This window comes from Mauremys reevesii, linkage group 4 (assembly GCF_016161935.1).
Source record: "Mauremys reevesii isolate NIE-2019 linkage group 4, ASM1616193v1, whole genome shotgun sequence".
Taxonomy (NCBI): Eukaryota; Metazoa; Chordata; order Testudines; family Geoemydidae; genus Mauremys; species Mauremys reevesii.
Window position 1 is genome coordinate 19805554 of NC_052626.1, and position 19020 is coordinate 19824573.

The window sequence follows — 19020 nt, forward strand, 5'->3', positions numbered from 1 at the left end:
AAACCCAAATGCAGTAATATAGTGCCTAAACTACCTGACAACATCCCTGTATATTTTATTGCTGCAGGCTGCAATTAAGCATCTAAGTCATGTCTACATTTGCATATTTTTGAGAATTCTTCCACAACTGTGCTGCTAGCACTAGTACAACTCCACTAGTGGGAGTGCTAGTTTAGGCACTGGTTAGACACTTAATTCCTACACCATTAAAAACTTCTTAAAAGCAAGAGAGAAAAAATTCACCAAAAAAGGTGATATAGTGGTTATACTTTCTGATTTTTTAATAACAGTGAACTATAACTTCTGATTTTTCCATTATACATGGAACCAACAGGATCAAGATTGGCATGCTGAAAATTACACCAAGCTACTACTGTAGTTTTGGTTGGCTGGAACATATAGTACTGTTCTTCCATTCAGCAAGCCTGCTATTTTTGCAAGCAGAGCAACATTCTAGAACATTTAAATTGCCATTCCTGTGTACAGGAACAGAACTGGCAGACAAAGCAGAGGGACAGCGCAAAATAGATGCAACTATATCACACAAATTCAGGGCCCTGGGGCTTTATTGTAGCATCTAAGCAGAATATTTTGTATGTTATCCATGCTGTAGCCTTCGTTTTCAAGAATGTATCCATTTTCCAGAATCAGTATGGAAATACACATTTAAGGTAAGCTTGGCAATGTTTAACCTGAGGAACTCTGTGTCCCATTTTAATAATAGACACTATCACACTTTTGGTGCAAATAAATTTTGCTAAAAAAAGCAAGGAAGTTCATTTTAAATTTATCCAGAGAACACAGTGTATGAGTTAAGGAAGGAGTAAATACCTTACTTTAAAAAACAGAATTCTGCATTTAAAAGCAAGTACCATCTAAAGCTACATTATTCTAAAAGTATAATAAGCAATCCTCCCAAGTTTTAGGGTGTTATGCAAGCTTCCATATGAAAAGCCCTTTTGAAATAAAAAGAAAAACATTATTTGGGCAGTATGTATCAACATATTTATGAAATCACATTTGAATATCCTGGAACAGTGACAAATCAAATAACCCAAAAGCTACAATAGACCTACACACAAAGGAAAGAAGTGAAAAGGCTGTTTCACATAAATATTAATGCTGCTAAAAGCCAAGGCACAACTCCTATGCCATACCTAACAAGTTTCTCTGAAGCTTCTTAACATAAAAGACTATTGCTGCCTTACCTTTCCTCTGATTACAACTAGTCTTAGAAGCCCAACAAAGTCTCAGGCTCTGATAATTAGTGTCTTCATCGCAAACCAGAGTTCTAGTCAAACAGAAATCAATGACTGCAATTTAAAACAAAACAAATAAAATAGTAGTTCAAGTACTGCACTGAGGACAAATATTTTTGCAATAAAACAAATATTGGTTGATTTTGTGTAGCCATAAAGGATAATCTTAAATGAAAAAAAAACGCAATGAATTGAAAGAAAGTGGGCTAAAATGATACATATACACAATTACACTTAGAATAGTCGGAATCTCTACAGTAGAATTCCGAACTAGAATTCCAGTGTTTACTTTGAATTACAACAGAAACTTAGTGCACACTGGATGACATACATACAAAGCAACCATTTCTGTATTTGGATATCTTATCCTAATACTTGTTTCATCTGCTAAATTCCTTTTACAAATAAAGCACTAACAATGTGAACAAAATAAGTAAATCACTTCTAAGATATAAGATATAATGAGGATGCAGTACGGAGAATATCCACCAGCTTGTGATGTATATTTGTTACCTACTGCAGAGGAATTTGCAGCTCATCCACTACCCTCTTGGTAAGATCCCAAAAGTTCTTAAAATCAGCTAGTAGTGGAGGAGGGGTGTTACAGCCTCGTCTAGTGAAAACGAGAAGCAGCTTGCTGGAGGGGTAGCTTCCCCTTCAAGCCTTTCCTCCTGTTCTTCCAAAGTTTCTTCCTCCCCCGACTCACGGGCTTCAAACAGTGACATTGTAGGAGACAGTCTGGCAGACTCTCTCTGAGAGACACTAGATTCCCGTGAAGTATAGCATCCATAGGCGTTGACTCTGTGGGTGCCCTGGGGCTGAAGCACCCACAGAGAAAAATGGTGGGTGCTGAGCACCCACCAGCAGCCCCCATTAGCTTCTCCCCTGTACCCCAAGTGTTTGCCGTCCGCCAGTGGCCCCACCGATGAGCGCCTCCCCCTCCACCCTCTGCGATCAGCTGTTATGCGGCATGCAGGCGGCTTTGGGAGCGAGGGCACGGTGTGCTGGGGGGAAGGGGTGGAAGAGGCAGGTTGGGAATGGAGTGGGGGTAGGACCTTGGAGGAAGGGGCGGAAAGGGGGCGTGGCCTGGGGCAGAGCCAGCAGTCAAGCACCTCTTCCCCCCCCCCCCCAAACACATTGGAAAGTCGGCACCTATGATAGGATCTGTATGACCATCAGGGGGAGGTCATGGGGGCAGGGGGTCCCCAAGGAGGCCCATACCATGATTGCAGGTCAGCTCGATGGACTTGAGGAGGTCCCTTGTACTATGATGGTGAGAGGCCAGGGAAATGAGATCCTCCTGGTCACTGTCAGACTCGTCAGTGGGTAAGGATGTTGCTGACTAGTGTTTGTGTGTTACATAGCCTAGTGTCGAGAGGAATTCCAGCGGCCAGGATGTGCTCAGAACCAGAGCCCTGGTACCAAGTAATGGGGATTGCAGTTCTTCCCGACTGTCACACTAGGATACCGAACTCTTGCAGCACTGTTGGCTCACTTGGTGCCGCTGCAGAGGGTCTGTGGTACACGGTCAGTACCAACGTTATCCTGTGTGCAGACCAGCACCCGAGGAAGATTAAACATTTTGCCAGTAGATTTCACCAACCTCTGATGATGGCAAAGGAATGGTGAGACTCTGGAATCTTAGGTTCCATTCCAGGCTGTGAAGGGGAGGGTGGTCTCACTGGCACAGAAACTTATGGCTGTTTTTTTTTGGACTCCCCTCCCCCAACGCTTCACTCCTTCATTACCATCCCCTCAAACCTATCCTTGTCCCAGTCTTGCCTTTCTCTCACCCTTAGTTCCTTGTCCCAGTCCCACTCCTCAGGCTTCTTACCTAGCCAGTCCTAGTCTCTGCCTCAAGACTCCCTGTCCAAGTCCCAGTCTTCCTCCACCACTCCCAGTCACTTTCCCGCCCTGACTCCTTGTTCCCATTCTCTTTGCCCAGCCAGTTTCAGTTCTCTCTCTCCCAGCTCCTCATCCCATCCATCTCTCCACTCCCTACCCCAGAGCTTCCAGTCATCAATCAGCTCCCACACATTTTCCCAATACCACTGGCTCCCTGTCCCTTTTCTCTTTCATTATCCAATCGCAATCATCCACCAAGGGACTAAAATACCTCCCAAGTAACTTTTACAGTCTGTGTAGGGTGACAGAGGGAAGGACAGTAGGATGCACTTGCTGACTGAAGGACACCTATGCAGATAATCAACTGTCACCACCTCATTCAATTATACTTTTCCTTGGTTTCAGCTATCCAAAGAAACACCTTGTGTGTCAATCTTTACCCCCATAGATGAAGGACAGCTTGGGATGCCAGGAGATGGCTTTTATCTTTGTTCAAAACCAGTCTGTATGAATTCAGAAATTTTGTTAAATATTCTGCTATGCTTTATCTATGGAGCAAGCTCTGATCACAATATATATTTCCTTTCCGACCTCAGAGCTGCTACCAACACTACCACGATGTGTCTGGATATTCTGGGCTGGCTGCAAGACCAAGAGTAAGGATTGTAATCAAGTGTTGGACTCGTAAGCACAGTGAAGATATACCTGTGAGCTGCTAAAATGCGATATGAAGATATGCTTATTTCAAATCTATGGGGGACAGAGAGTCCTCTTTGTTGATAGTTGCTTGTGTTGACCTGAAAGTCTCAATCATAAAGATGCATCTTCACATAGCTTAAATGGTTCATGTCTAATGTTACTATCCACCACATGTAAGCATTTTTCCACAGGACAAAGATTCCTCTAACAGAGTTACTTAGGTTATTATGCCTTAAAGATATACCAATTGTTTTTACCTCTTCCACAATAACATCCACAAGCAGGAAAACTATTTCAAGTGTCAGACACATTTTAAAAGCGCCATCACTACCTAACTCATATACAGCAGAGTAGGTCAATCTTAATTTCTTCTCTCTTTTCCTTGTTACCTTTAAAGAAAGTCTATAAGAGAATCCCTGCTGCTGGGGGAGTGGAAGGGGGTGGAAATCTCACTGTCAAAGTTATTATATAGTACAGGCAGTGATAAGGGACTTTTTCAATTGGTGATGGGAGTGACCAAAGTAGGGAAATGCAGGTGAAGTACATATAGGATATACATATTCCTAATTATGATATAGAATACTCACCATATTTTACATCTGGAACTGTTACAGAACTCTCAGCCATATTTGTAGACAGAATAATCTAGTTGAAGTCCAAAAAGAGAAAAAAATATGCAAAGAAAAGTTCATCCATCTATATTAATATATGTACTTATATAACTTTCCTTGGCGGGTAGGAAAAATTGTGAATGAAATAGAAATATTATATTTGTGTTTTGTGCTCTCTGCTATTTTCCAAAGTCATTTTCATCAGTATTGTGTCTAGACAATAAAAGGTGTCACAGCACTTTGATTTTATTTTTCTGGTGCTTAAAAAAAATAAACCAAAGAGTGCTATAGTAAAATAAAGTTTTGGAAATAGTTGTTGTAACTTCACCGTGCATGTATATTTTATGTTTTTAACTGCAACTATTCAATAATCTAACAGCACTAGAAATCAAGAAGCTAACAAACATATGGCTTGATCCAGCATGGAGAACTGACACCCAGAAGCAGGAAACCACATCTGCAGTTCACTTTGCAGGAACAGGGCAATATACAACAATTTAATTATAACTTCATCAAGTCCCTATCCATTTTTTTAAGCTGTGGCCAGTGTTAACAGCCACAGCTATAAATTAATTGAAGAAAGCTTTTCTGACCTACTAGAAAAGCTATCAGTTTCTAACTTGAACAAAGCTAGATTGCCTTTATACAGTTGTAGAAGACGAATAAAATTAAAGAAGCAAGGTTGGCTTATGTTTGATTAAGGATATGTGTGTGTTGTAAAGAAGGCCCCAATCAGCAAATAAAACAAGGCCATGAGAATAAGTAGTATTACTTGAAGTGTGGGAAGGATTTATGGTTTCCAAAGTAACTAATAAAACAAAGAGCTGCAGTAACAAGACAAAGAAAAATTGTCTTAAAAGAAAGAATCCCGAACCTTCCTACTGTTCTGCTAACAAACAAAGAGTGGGGGAGAAGATAAGAAAGGAAAGGCCTTGGGAAGAAAAGAGGCTGTAAAACTTATCTGAATTAAGACTGGAAATAAGGGTGAATTGTCTCAAATTGTTTTTTAGCTGAAGTCAGTGATTGGCAATGACATCACTTGTCTGTTAAAGAATATAAAAAGTAAACTCTTAAAGCAGTTCATTGCTAATACCTGCCTGACCACATTGGAGCCGACCAATATGGATCTAAGCACCCCTGTGTTTAGTCCATTTGTAAGTATCTTGATCAAATGCTTTTGTTACTGTTTGGTTGTAGTAAATTGTATAAAAAGTCTAAATAATAAGCATGTCTAGAGCAGTCATATAAATACCATTTGGCCTTTGGATTTAATAAAGGAATTTATGCTTTAATTAGTGTTTGGTAGTTTCCCATATCAATATTAATAATTTCAAATATTAGTAGTGATTCCACCAACAGTGATCTTAGGCAACATTAGCTGCTCAGGCTATGGCCAAAACTATCCACTTCTTTTATAAAAATTAAGCCATGTTTCAATACTTGCTTACTTTTCTGTAACCAGGAACTGGAGTCAAAAACACATTATTCTGTTCTTCTAAAGTCACACTTGAATGGAGCAGATATACTTGCAACCTAGAGGAAATGCATCACTGTAACATCTGTATAGTGGTTCACAGTAGCCAGGGGCGTAATTACCCCACAATGTCTTTTGGGACTACAACTCACATAGCTGAAGGATTAATGTTAAAATACTCAACAGAAATTTAATGAAATTAAAACAGAACTGTACATATGAAAATATTTTACCACGTTACTCATTTTAACTTACCTTTTGTGAATCATGCTTGTGAGAAGTTCATGCATGTAATTCATTTCAGCCAAACCTAGGGGGAAATAAACAGCTGGAGTTAAATTAAACATTTTGATGCTCACTCAAAACCAAAGAAGTTAATGATTTTATTCTAAAATGGATTCTCCTCATTTCTGCTTAATTCCTAATTGTTTCTATTTCTTTATCCCTTTTCATATACAATACAACAGAGACATTAAATAGCAAGGATGCAATGAAAAGAGACTATAAAATTACATTACAAATAAAATGACACACACCTACACTTACTATATGTGGGACTTGCAGTTCTACCCCATAAAGTTGCCTGACACTATCCGTTATATTTTTTCCCCATGAGAAAGCTATATTTAAAGACAATTAAAGTTGCAAAGTCAATCACTGAAAATCTAGGACGTGCCAGAATTAACTGTTGCCTGTTGTACTGCCATCTTTAATTGGATGATCACATGGTATTTTTCCACAGGATCTCTGCCTTGTATAGGGCATAGGAAAAACAGTGCTCACTGAATGGGCAGCTATTCAATATTTCTTTTTATCCTCACCATTCAATGTTCAGCTCCATTCGTTATTCACACCACATCATCCAACCCTACACTGAATACTGACTTATTAGTTTCCATATGGGCTTTTCTTTGACTCTCATATCCACAGTGACTGAGTGCCTCACAAACAGAGATAAATTCATTGTCTAAGCCCCTGTGACCTAGGGAGGTATCCTCATTTTACAGATGAGGAACTAAAGAAGACAGATAAAGTCCAAAACTGTCAAGTGCCCACTAATTTGGGGTGCCCAAACTGAGATGCCCAGGCCCTGATTTTTCAAAGTTCTTAGCACTTATACCACTTTATATATTCAAGCACAACTCCCATTTACTTCAGTTGAAACTGCTCAGCACTTCAGCAAATCAAGCCCTAGGTGTCATAAGTCAGCAGGAATGGCATAGCATTTACCAGAGTTTTTACCAGGTAAAATCATGATTTTTACCACCTCATGAAAAACTAGCTAGTTCTAGTTTAAGGCATTTTCTATTTTAAAAGCCATTTTATTAATGCACACCACATTACACTCAGTTTTAATTACATATTCAAATTATGGTTACATAATGCAGTACATTCATAGATTAATTTAGGGTTGTACAAATAAAAAGTAAAACTGCAGAGGGTATTTGTAATTATAATACTGAACACTGGAATATCTGTATACATTTTTGGTTCGGTATTTTCTCCAAGAAGTAATACATATCATGACTCATTTCAGTTTTCAACATTATATAAACAAAAGTCAAGAACATCTGATTACATAAAAACGACAATAATGCAAAGTTTTGGGCTTGAAGCATTGATTACTTAATCAGAAGCATGTAGAGTTGCCTACTATCAGTCCAGGTGCATTGGGCCATGCAGCGTTCTGTAGCAGAAGACCAACTTTCATGTAGTGGATACACTGAGCCTATACCGTGGTTTTGAATGGATGTATCAAAAATTTGAAAATATTTGTTCCGTACTTGCTGGACACTGATGCAATTATTCTTCCCAGTTTAAAACAGGTTCAGTATTTACCAGCATCCTCTCCTAAACTAGTTTTTCCTGGAAAATTGCAAACCCTGCAGGTTGGGTGCCCATAAAATGGGGTACTATAATAGGAACTCTGTGGAAGGGGCAGGGATAGAATCCAGTTACCCAGGGTGACATTCAACTGCCATAACCACAAGACCCTCCTTTCTCTCTACCTGCATTCTCTGGGTTCATGCACAATTCACTTTCTAACTTCTGCAACAAATGAGTCAGGGGTCCTATGTACAGCATCTTCATTCACTACACAATCCAGAGATTGAAATCTTTTGAATCACAGTGTCCTGTGGGCCATGCCTGTGCTGCACATGTCCTCTGTGCGCCCCAACCACCCCTCCCCAGTCCCTCATTAATTCAGAGTCACAGACACAGAGAAATCCAAAAAAGTGGGGATACAAGCCGAGTTGTGGGACCCACACTGACGACACCTTGGAGAACCACAGTTCCTGCTCTGTAGTTTTACAAACATTCTGCCATGTATTTCATGTTACGGTAGTCTCAGATGACGACTCGGCACATGTAGTTCGATTTAAGAACACTTTCACTGCAGATTTGACAAAACACAAAGAAGGTACCAATATGAGATTTCTAAAGGTAGCTACAGCACTCGACGCAAGGTTTAAGAATCTGAAGTGCCTTCTAAAATCTGAGAGGGACATAGGGTGACCAGATGTCCCGATTTTATAGGGACAGTCCCAATTTTTAGGTCTTTTTCTTATATAGGCTCCTATTACCTCCTTACCCCCATCCTGATTTTTCACACTTGCTGTCTGGTCACCCTAGAGGGACATGTTGTGCAGCATGCTTTCAGAAGTCTTAAAAGAGCAACACTCCGATGCGGAAACTACAGAACCCAAGCCATCAAGAAGGAAAATCAACTTTCTGTTGGTGGCATCTGACTCAAATGATGAAAATGAAAATACATCAGTCCATACTGCTTTGGATCATTATCGAGCAGAACCCATCATCAGCATGGACGCAGGTCTTCTGGAATGGTGGTCGAAGCATGAAGGGGCATACAAATGTTTAGCATATCTGGCACGTAAATACCTTGCACTGCTGGCTACAACATGCCATGCAAATTCCTGTTCTCACTTTCAGGCGACATTGTAAATAAGAAGCCAGCAGCATTATCTCCCACGAATGGTAAACAAACTTGTTTGTCTTATAATCACAGAATATTAGGGTTGGAAGAGACGTCAGGGGGTCATGTAGTCCAATCCCCTGCTCAAAGCAGGACCAACACCAACTAAATCATCCCAGCCAGGGCTTTGTCAAACTGGGCCTTAAAAACCTTTAAGGATGGAGATTCCACCACTTCCTCAGGTAACCCATTCCAGTGCTTCACCACCCTCCTAATGAAATAGTGTTTCCTAATATCCAACTGAGACCTCCCCAACTTCAACCTGAGACCACTGCTTCTTGTTCTGTCATCTCCCACCACTGAGAACAGCCGAGCTCCATCCTCTTTGGAATCCCTCTTCAGGTAGTTGAAGGCTGCTATCAAATCCCCCCTCACTCTTCTCTTCTGCAGACTAAATAACCCCAGTTCCCTCAGCCTCTCCTCGTAAGTCATGTGCCCCAGCCCCCTAATCATTTTCATTGCCCTCTGCTGGACTCTCTCCAATTTGTCCACATCCCTTCTCTAGTGCTGGACCAAAACTGGATGCAATATTCCAGATGTGGCCTCACCAGTGCCAAATAGAGGAGAATAATCACTTCCCTCAATCTGCTGGCAATGCTCCTACTAATACAGCCCAATATGCCACTGGCCTTCCTGGCAACAAGGGCACACTGCTGACTCATATCCAGCTTCTCATCCACGGTAATTCCCAGGTCCTTTTCTGCAGAACTGCTGATTAGCCAGTCGATCCCCAGCCTGTAGCAGCCCAGGGGATTCTTCCTTCCTAAGTGCAGGACTCTGCAATTGTCCTTGTTGAACCTCATCAGATTTCTTTTGGTCCAATCCTCCCATTTGTCTAGGTCACTGTGGACCCTAGCAACTGGCTAAACAAGAAGAAGGACAGAGTGGACTTGTAGGTTCTAAAGCAGGGGTCCCCAACGCAGTGCCTGCGGGCGTCATGGCACCCGCCGGGGCGTCTAAGTGTGCCCGCATCCTGGCCAGGGGACAAGTATCTGCTGAAATGCCTCCGACAAGCGGCGGCATTTCGGTGGCAACACCTCTGGATGATGCTGTTTGTCGGCAGCATTTCAGCGGTGACACCCATTGATGTTGCCGCTTGTCGGCGGCATTTCGGCGGATGCTCGTCCGCCACCACAGTCCTCCATTGCTCATTGTCTGGCGCCTGCCAGACGATAAAGGTTGGGGACCACTGCTCTAAAGTTTTACATAGTTTTATTTTTTAGTGCAGTTACATAAAAAAATTATTTTACATTTGCACGTTGCACTTTCATGATAAATAAATTGCACTACAGTACTTCTATGAGGTGAACTGAAAATGTTTTAATTTTTTACAGTGCAAATATTAGTAAAAATAATATAAAGTGAGCACTGTACACTTTGTATTCTGTCATAATTGAAATCAGTATATTTGAAAATGTAGAAAACATCCAAAAATATTTAAATAAATGGTATTCTATTGTTTAACAGTGCGATTAAAACTGCAATTAATAGCAATTATTTTTTAATCTCATGATTAATCACAAATAATATTTTTTAATTGTTTGACAGCCCTACATGTATTACTTGACACATGGCTTTTGTTTGGTAGTAGCTACACAACTATATTCATACTTTTGGAAAGGCTAATAGGCGAGTTTAAATTTTTCCAACTTAAATTGGTTCTTCAAAAACCAATGCAGCCTCTTGTTCATTCATGCAGTGCTGTGTGGTCCCTTACAGATTATTTATTAAATGCTTAAAATGTGCCAAGCAACATACAGGAAAAAAAACAACTCCTCCAACTTCAAGGATCTTGATGAAGGCTGGATATGAGGCACTACTCACCATACAGTCACATGAAGGAGCTGTGTAACCATATAGAATGGAGAAACTGAATGCAGAATTTCAAGTATGACATGATTCACTATTTAACCCGTAGCTGAAACAAAAAACATTTGGAGGGGGGCTGACGGGGGGGGGGTATCTTTTGCTATACTGCAACTTTATTTAAAAATTCTAAGATTAGAATAGAGTATTTTACAATGAAGGTTACTTTTTATTTGCTGCCATATTCATACAGGGTTGGGGTAAAATGGAAGACTGATATATGTACTGATGTTCATGTTATCAATTAGAGGAAGAGTGATGTCAGAGAAAAAAGATGGAATTTCAATACACGCTAACAAGCTGCATCCCCCCTCACCAAAACCACAACAAGAAAATGTCAGTACCCACCTGGCAGAAACACCAACACACTGCCACGCTCTGACATAAGGCCCAAATTTTTGTTCTCCCTAATATTAAAAATATATTTTAATTAATTTCATACTTCACTAACCTCAATCTATTATGTTTCAGTTCCCTAAAAGCCAGTTTATCTTGTAAGAGTAACAGAAGTGCACTTTTCCTATAAGCTGTGCTATTTAAGTTCACTGAAGAGACATGATACAAAACATTACCTAAAGCTATATTTTCCATAAAACATGTACATAAATACTGAAAGTAAATCTGCTCCATGGCCTTTAGAACTACGTCACATGCAGAAGTACTCCTGTTTCCCTTGCATCAAAATAGGGTTATATAAAAATCTCTCTCTGATATCACTACTTGAGAATTAGTTAAAATTTGTGAAGTACCCACTCTATCCTTACTTTAAAAAAATGCTATGTTAGATAGCTCTAACAAAAGCTTTTCTTATTATAAGCAGCATGTAACGGTAAGGAAAATTGCAAAGCTCATTATAATGAGCTACAACTGAATGAGTCAGTTTTACAATAGCAAACAAATGGAATCCTTTCACTTCATAAGCACTGATAAGTTAAGCCACGACATGAACTGCTAGAGACATCACTCTGCTTAAGCCTGTGTGTGACAGAGACTAGAGGCTACAATCAATTTAATGTAACACAAAAATCTTACACTTGGTAGCAGTAACTTCATATTGTTGTAACATATTCTGTAAATGTGGCATGAAAATCACTATTCCCTTACTGTACATATAAAACATTTTAATTATAGCAATACCAGAAATGTTCATTTTCACTAGAGGGTACTAATGTCTCTTCCTATTATGAGCAGTTCCCCTTTCTGAAATTAAAAACTACAATAATAAATATACTAATATTGGTCATGAGAACATTTTGTATGGTGCTTTTGACTAGTCTTCTAAAACAGTCCAACAAAGTAGCACTATAGGAAGTATTCAGTTCTTCAGAAAAAAAATGAGAAAGATCAAAATAATCCTTGTAATGAAAGTGATAAATGAGCAGCATACTTATCACATTAATATCCCCATCAACACTTACGTTTTATAGTGCAATCTGGTACAGTTCAAGTTTCATGATTTTTTTCTAAAATGTCAAAACCTTACATAACAACATTAAAAAAAGCTTTCAGTCTAAAAATTAAAGCTATTTCTTCAGTACATATTTATAAATTAGTAAAAAAAATCAGCACAATGACAGAAAAGTGTGGCTTTAAGTTGCTATTCAGCACTAGACAAAGTTCTAGTAGCTTTAGATTTTTTTTAAACCACATTCCTGCAGATACTGAATACCAATTTACAAAAGGCTATAGAGCAAGACAAATGAAATCGCCTTAATCTGTTCTACACTCTAACCTAATATGTACATTAAGCATGAAAGTCTGAAAAATACAAACAAGAAAAGACATCAGCCTTCATTGGTTCTTATATAATAATACTTTCCTTCATTCCTTTGTTAATAAACCCGAGTTCTGCGTCTTTGCTTCATATAAAGAACATTCAATCCCAGCCTGCAGCAAGAGTCTATAGTTTTCAACTGACATAGCTTTAACAGTCACTTACACATTGTGCCCTGCAGTGTATTTTAAAAAATTCAATAAATTCCGTAAAAGCTACAAGGGGTCTAAATACAATTAATGTGAACAGAAATCAGGCCAATAAGTCATCATTCAAGACAAAAGGAGGAAAAGTGCAAAAAATTAAAGCCATGTCAGAATTGCAATATAGGTACTGCAAAGAATCATATTCCTTAATTCAACTTTCATTGCAACTGAGAGTCACAAGTTCTTCACAAACAGACCTGGAGTACATCTTACCCGCTTTCCTTCATTTCCAACTCATCAAACAGTTGAATCAGAGAGACTGCAACTTCATACATTTCTTTATCAATCATTGGTTCATCAAAGATTTGAGGAGAAACCTAGAGGAAGGGGAAAAAAACTTGATGTTAACATATTGACATGTAACACTTAACACTTCCAAGCCTAAACAGTGTGAGTAGATTGCCAAACATTTTCTCAGTCCAAAATTAAACTAGCACCTGACTTGAATTCTTTCAAATTTTCTTGAATGTGTTAAAACCATTCCAACAGAGAAGACACTAAAGTCAACCTGAAACTTTACAAGGAACTTAGTCTACTCAGAGGGATGAACTTTTGACCCCCACAACTGATCTTAATATGTTATTTCTTCAGACATTTTGCAGGCATTACAGCATTGTTCAACACCTACTGGGGTACATCTATTTTAAAAAAAAATACTAAAGATGTTCCGTGTAACAGTTACCTACATAGGATAACCACGATCAACTCCCAATTTCCAGCAAAGTTTGCAGGTCATGACAGATAAGGCTGCAAGATCCAAAAGGATGATGGAATGCATCGATTCACCCTCATACTAGGAGAGGAATAATCCCTCTCAAAATTCCCATAGGGAGTGCAGTTCCACATGAGCAACACAGGACTGTGTTATGTTTGTGCTGGCACCATTTGGCACTTAAAGCTATATTTCTTTTTACAGGAGTATTAGTGATCAGGACTTTTTGTTATCTCCCCCTTTTTTGCTGCAGTCTGCTGCAAAGGCCAGACTATAAATTAGTTTATCTCAAAACAATTTAAGACTGTTGATTTTTTACAAGTTAAAACGTTACTTTGCTTTGCAGAGTCCTCTGAAAGACCTGTTCCAGTGGTAATTAAGAATCAGCAGGTAAGTAGACTGAGATTTGTGTTAGCTGCTCAAGAGATCACCACCTCAAACCAAGCCTACGTTGGCTCCACCTCAATAAAGTCACTGAGTGCATCCACCTGATCAAACTGGTCCTGTCAACACTGGTTCTCTCCTTGTGAGGTAACTCCCGTCTCGTCATGTGTCATTATATAATGCCTGCATCTGTAATTTTCACTCCATGCATATGAAGAAGTGAGGTTTTTTACCCATGAAAGCTTAAGCCCAAATAAAACTGTTAATCTTTAAGGTGCCATTGGACTCCTTGTCATTTCATCATGGACACGCCTATATGTGGCATGCCTCCTAAAACCTGAATGCCAAGCCACACTCCCCTCTCCTTATTTAAATCCACTCTTAACCTTGCTTCTGTACTACCATCTACAATAGTGGTTTACAACCTGTAGTCCACAGACCCCTGGGGGTCCTCAGACTATGTCTAAGATTTCCAAAGGGCTCTGCACCTCCATTTGAAATTTTTTTTGGTGTCTGCAAATGAAAAAAGATTGAAAACCACTGATCTACAAAAACTAGAATAATTTATAAAGAAACTAAAAAGCTGAGGTTCCACTGCGTATCAGTAAAAATACATATGCCAGAACTGAGTCTCCATATGATCCTATTACTATAATCAGTTTCCTCCTTTACCTCTCTGTCCATTATCCACCCAATGCTTCACATCTTTTAAAAAAAAAAAAAAAAGACTATGATGACGATCAAAGTTGTGGGTTTCTTTTATAACATGTCCTAACAGCTAGCATGTTTTGGTGTTGTGAAATAAGTCAGTCAATCTCTGGGAGAGCCTCTGGCATCCCATACTTCTCATCACAGCCACTGGGTTTTTGGCCTTCTTCAAGCTACTCTTTCCCAGACTACCCTAAATTTCATACTGTCAGTCTTTTCACTGGCCACATGTACTGTAATCATACATCCTAGCCTACTAGTGCATTTGACCCAGGACTCTGCTTTCAAAGAGAGGTTCAAGATTGAGTGAACATGACAACCATCTCCGTCTAGCTCACTCTTGTATTTCTGACTGAAATGCTTCATTAGACATTTGTCCAAATTTTCTCATTGTCAAAGTCACTTAACACACCCCTGAAAAAATGGGAGGCTTGAGTGCCTCTTTTCCACAGCCTCTTCCTTCTTATGAACTTTGTGAGCCCTGGAACTCATGCTCCAAGGCACACTATATTCTCTCTCCAATTACCAAACCCATCCAGTTTTGTTTATTTGGTCAGCAAATATACCTCTTCACTATTCAACTTCCTTTACCAGCTGCTTAACACTCTCAAGGAGTGCTTTGTCACTATGGGTATGTGCAGCTTATGTAGGGACACCCATAGTGACAAAGCACTGGTAAGAGTGTACGCAGCTGTCAAAGGAAGTTGAATAGTGAAGAGGAATATTTGCTGAGCACAGAAACAAAACTGGCTAGGCCTGGTCACGACAGAGAGAGAACAGTGTGTCTTGGCACGTGAGCTTGTAGGCATTCCCAAGCCAGTTTTGATCTAGCTTCGCACTTCTCAAACTCTGGCTCAGGGCCCCAAAGTGAGTCATGACCCCACTTTAATGGGGTTGCCAAGGCTGGCAGTAAACTTGCGGGGGCCCAATGCTGAAGTCAAAGCCCAAGCCTCACCTCACCCGCCCAGGGCTGAGGGGGCTGGGGCTCAGGCTTCAGTCCTCTCACACTGGGCTGAAGACAGGGCTCAGGTTTCAGACCCCAATGCTGGGGTTGTTGAAGGAACATTTACAAGGTTGAGAAAACAAAAATAAGACTAACACGCCTTGCCTGGCTATTACTTACAAGTTTGAAACATGAGAGACTGATGCAGAAAGATTTGGAGGGCCTGGATTGATGTCTGGTCCCTCTTAGTCCCAAGCGCGAACAACCCCCAAAACAAAGAGCACAAACAAAAGACTTCCCTCCACCAAGATTTGAAAGTATCTTGTCCCCTTATTGGTCCTCTGGTCAGGTGTCAGCCAGGTTTACTCAGCTTCTTAACCTTTTACAGGTAAAAGGGACATTAACCCTTAACTATCTGTTTATGACAGTTACTTATTAGAAACAGGGAAGAACAAAGGCAGGTGGCAGTGCAGGCTTTGTAGTGTCCAGCTGCTTACAAAATGCACTGCAACACTCCAACTAACATCTCAAAATATAATAGTATAAGACTGAAAGAAGCCACTATGTGCCACTGATGTGACATGAAGACTACATGCCTACACTTCAAGTTAGGGGTGCGATTCCCAGCTCTTATGGACATACTCATGCTCTCTCTTGTTGAGTTAGCATGCTAACAGTGGTAGTAAAGCTGGAGCAGCACAGGGAGCAACGAGCATCAGCACAGACTAGTTTAATCTCGTATGTATCCATGGGGGTCTAGGTGGGTTTGTATTCAGGCCAGCTAGCCCATGCCACCACTTACCACTGCCTGTGTTACCATGGCTACACTAGTTCAATGAGAGCTAATGTGAGCATGTCTACATGAGCCAGGAATCACACCCCTAGTTCCAAATGTAGATGTAGCCTTAGATCATGAGGAGTCTGAGAAACACAGAAGTGAACTGACAGGGAGCACCTTCACTTGCCAAGTTTAAAACGGAACTGCCTGGAACATTTAGAGGGTGGTGTTTATGCTCTGCATGGGCACTGGCTTATTTATTGCCCACTGCCATCTAAGGTAAAAAAATCTGCGAGAAGGAGTTCCACTGGCCTAGTACCAACAACCCAACACCCAGGAGCAAGTCCTGGCAGAGTCAACCTTTGGACTGTGATGTTCCCTTCTGGTGTTATCCAGACCAGTGAGCTGCTAGGTCACTCCAATCCTTGACTCTGGGAGCCAGCCTTTATCCTGCTCTGCTGTGAGAACCCCCACTCCTGGGCTGTAAGCTTCTCCTTGGATTGTACAACCGAATGACACTAGCCAATATCTCTGGTCCCAAACACAACCCTAGGAACCTTCCTCTTGCAATGTCCAGTTATGTCCACTGGACACTGCAAGCTTATACGAGTTCGTCAATTTAACAAATAAATTGATATGCACCAGGCTTGTTATCCCAAGGGGAGTCTCCGACCCGCTTCAAACCAAACACACTGCTTCAGGTAGAATAAACAAACAGATTTATTAACTACAAAGATAGATTTTAAGTGACTGTAAGTCAAAGCACAATAAGTCGGCTTTGGTCAAATGAAATAAAAGCAAAACACATTCCAAGCTGATCTTAACACTTTCAATGCCCTTACAAAACTTAGATACTTCTCACCACAGGCTGGCTGGTTGCCCTTCAGCCAGGCTCTCCCCTTTGATCAGCACTTCAGTCGCTTGGTGATGTCTCTGGATGGAGGTGGAAGAGAGAAGAAGAGCCTGGCAAACATCTCTCCCTTTTCTCATGTTCTTTCTTCCCTCTTGGCTTTGCCTCCCCCCTTCAGAGTCAGCTGAGCATTACCTCATCACAGTCCCAAACTGACCACAGAAAGGGGGATGACTCACTCGAGAATCCAACAGATCCTTAGTTGCTGCTTAGGCCAGTGTCCTTTGTTCTTGTGAGGCTGGGCTGAGTTTGTCACATACATGCCCTGATGAGGTGTGAACTCCCCCTCTGCTCTTGGGAGAGTTTTTGCCTGGGCTTGATTTAAGCCACGAGGACACATTTTCAGCCCCATAACTATATACATGAAATTACAACCTATAACATTACTATAACAACGATTACTATAACATTACCATAACAACAATGCTCAGCACATCATGAGCCTTCCAAAGACACCCAACATGACAAACTTTGCATTAGATACCACACAATCATATTATAAGGATGAACATGGGGGTGTGGGGTGTTCCCACAAAGTACAGAACGTCACAGTAGTGTTTATGCTCCACATGGGCACTGGCTTATTTATTGCCCACTGCCATCTAGGGTAAAAATAGCTTTGCGAGAAGGCGGTGTTCCAGTGGCCTAGTATCAACGACCCAATACCCAGGAGCAAAAGACCTGGCAGAGTCAGCCTTCGGGGAGACTGTTACTGTACATAAGAATGGAACTGTATTCAGCGTCTTGAATATATTCATATTCCAAATGTTCCAGGAACGCTGTAAGCCAACCTTCTAAAGTTGTGTTTATGCTGATTCCTTTCTTCTCTTTCCCCATCACACCCTGCAGTTTATCAATCTCCTGAAGCTGATATGCAAGCACATATGAACAATAAAATAATGGTCCAGTTAAATACAGTAAGTAAACATCTAACAAATTTATAAAATACTTGAAGAACATGCCAACAGAATGGAAAAATACTGCCCTCAGGAAATTACATTAAATCATGCCTTATGCCTTCTTACAGTCATGAATGACTAGCATCACCTCTGTATAACCTCTCACAACTGGGAAGCACAAGCACATATTATGAAGTGACTTCCCTTTCCCTCACCTAACACTTTTCCTCCCTCCTCTAGAAGAAAAGTGAAGAAGAGGACGATGTATACATCAGATCCCAAGAGTATACACCTATCCAAGGCATAAGAGCTATTATAAGCAGTGACAGGATAGAGGTACACAAAATACTGAACAATATGAAGATGGTCAACTGGGCCCGCCTATTTACCTTCCCATGATACAAGAACAAGGGAACATTTAATGAATTTGAAAAGATGTTTACATTGAATTTGATTAAAAGAAATAGGTATCTGTATATATACCGGTAATTTAAAAAATATATATATACACACAAAACAACCTGTGGAACTCATTGTCAAATTCAAAAAAGGATTAGACATTTATCCAGATAATAAGAACAGCCAGTTACATTAGAGAGTTGTTTTTTTTTAAATGAAGGAATATAAAGCCTCATATTTCAGAGCATACGCGAACAAGTAACAGATGGGTTTTAGGAAACCAATGTGGACTGATTTAAATCAAGGTGATGTAAGACGTGATTTAAGTCATCCTATTTTTTTAAATTATTGATTTTAAATCAGGTTGAGGCTTTGTAAAATTAATTTGAAGATTTATGCTACTGCAATTTTAGATTAAAACTTATAATGAATTAAATTATAAGTGCTGTGCTGATAAATGAAGTTACTCGTGGAACTAATGTGAAGAAGTGTAGCATCAGGAGCTAAAGTTGTATTTATTAAAATCATAAATTGTGTCACTTCAAAAGATAATTGCTT

General features: G+C 40.1%; 1 protein-coding gene and 1 long non-coding RNA gene across 6 annotated transcripts in view; one reads left to right on the forward strand and one right to left on the reverse strand.

Moving 5' to 3' along the window:
- Positions 1-19020, reverse strand: part of TDRD9 (tudor domain containing 9) — a 141935-nt gene that overhangs the window by 57271 nt on the left and 65644 nt on the right. For 4 of the 5 annotated variants that reach the window (XM_039536381.1, XM_039536383.1, XM_039536384.1 and 1 more), the window contains exons 8-13: positions 12943-13046; positions 11098-11156; positions 6144-6198; positions 5863-5947; positions 4391-4448; positions 1209-1313 (exon numbers count right to left, since the gene is read on the reverse strand). In XM_039536381.1, coding sequence (XP_039392315.1) covers positions 1209-1313; positions 4391-4448; positions 5863-5947; positions 6144-6198; positions 11098-11156; positions 12943-13046 — 466 coding nt within the window. The remainder of the gene's footprint in view (positions 1-1208; positions 1314-4390; positions 4449-5862; positions 5948-6143; positions 6199-11097; positions 11157-12942; positions 13047-19020) is intronic. The other variant, XM_039536382.1, reaches the window with a different exon arrangement.
- On the forward strand, positions 1554-4741 carry LOC120404247. Its single transcript, XR_005597887.1, has 2 exons — positions 1554-1812; positions 3701-4741. It is a non-coding gene; the product is annotated as an uncharacterized LOC120404247 (long non-coding RNA).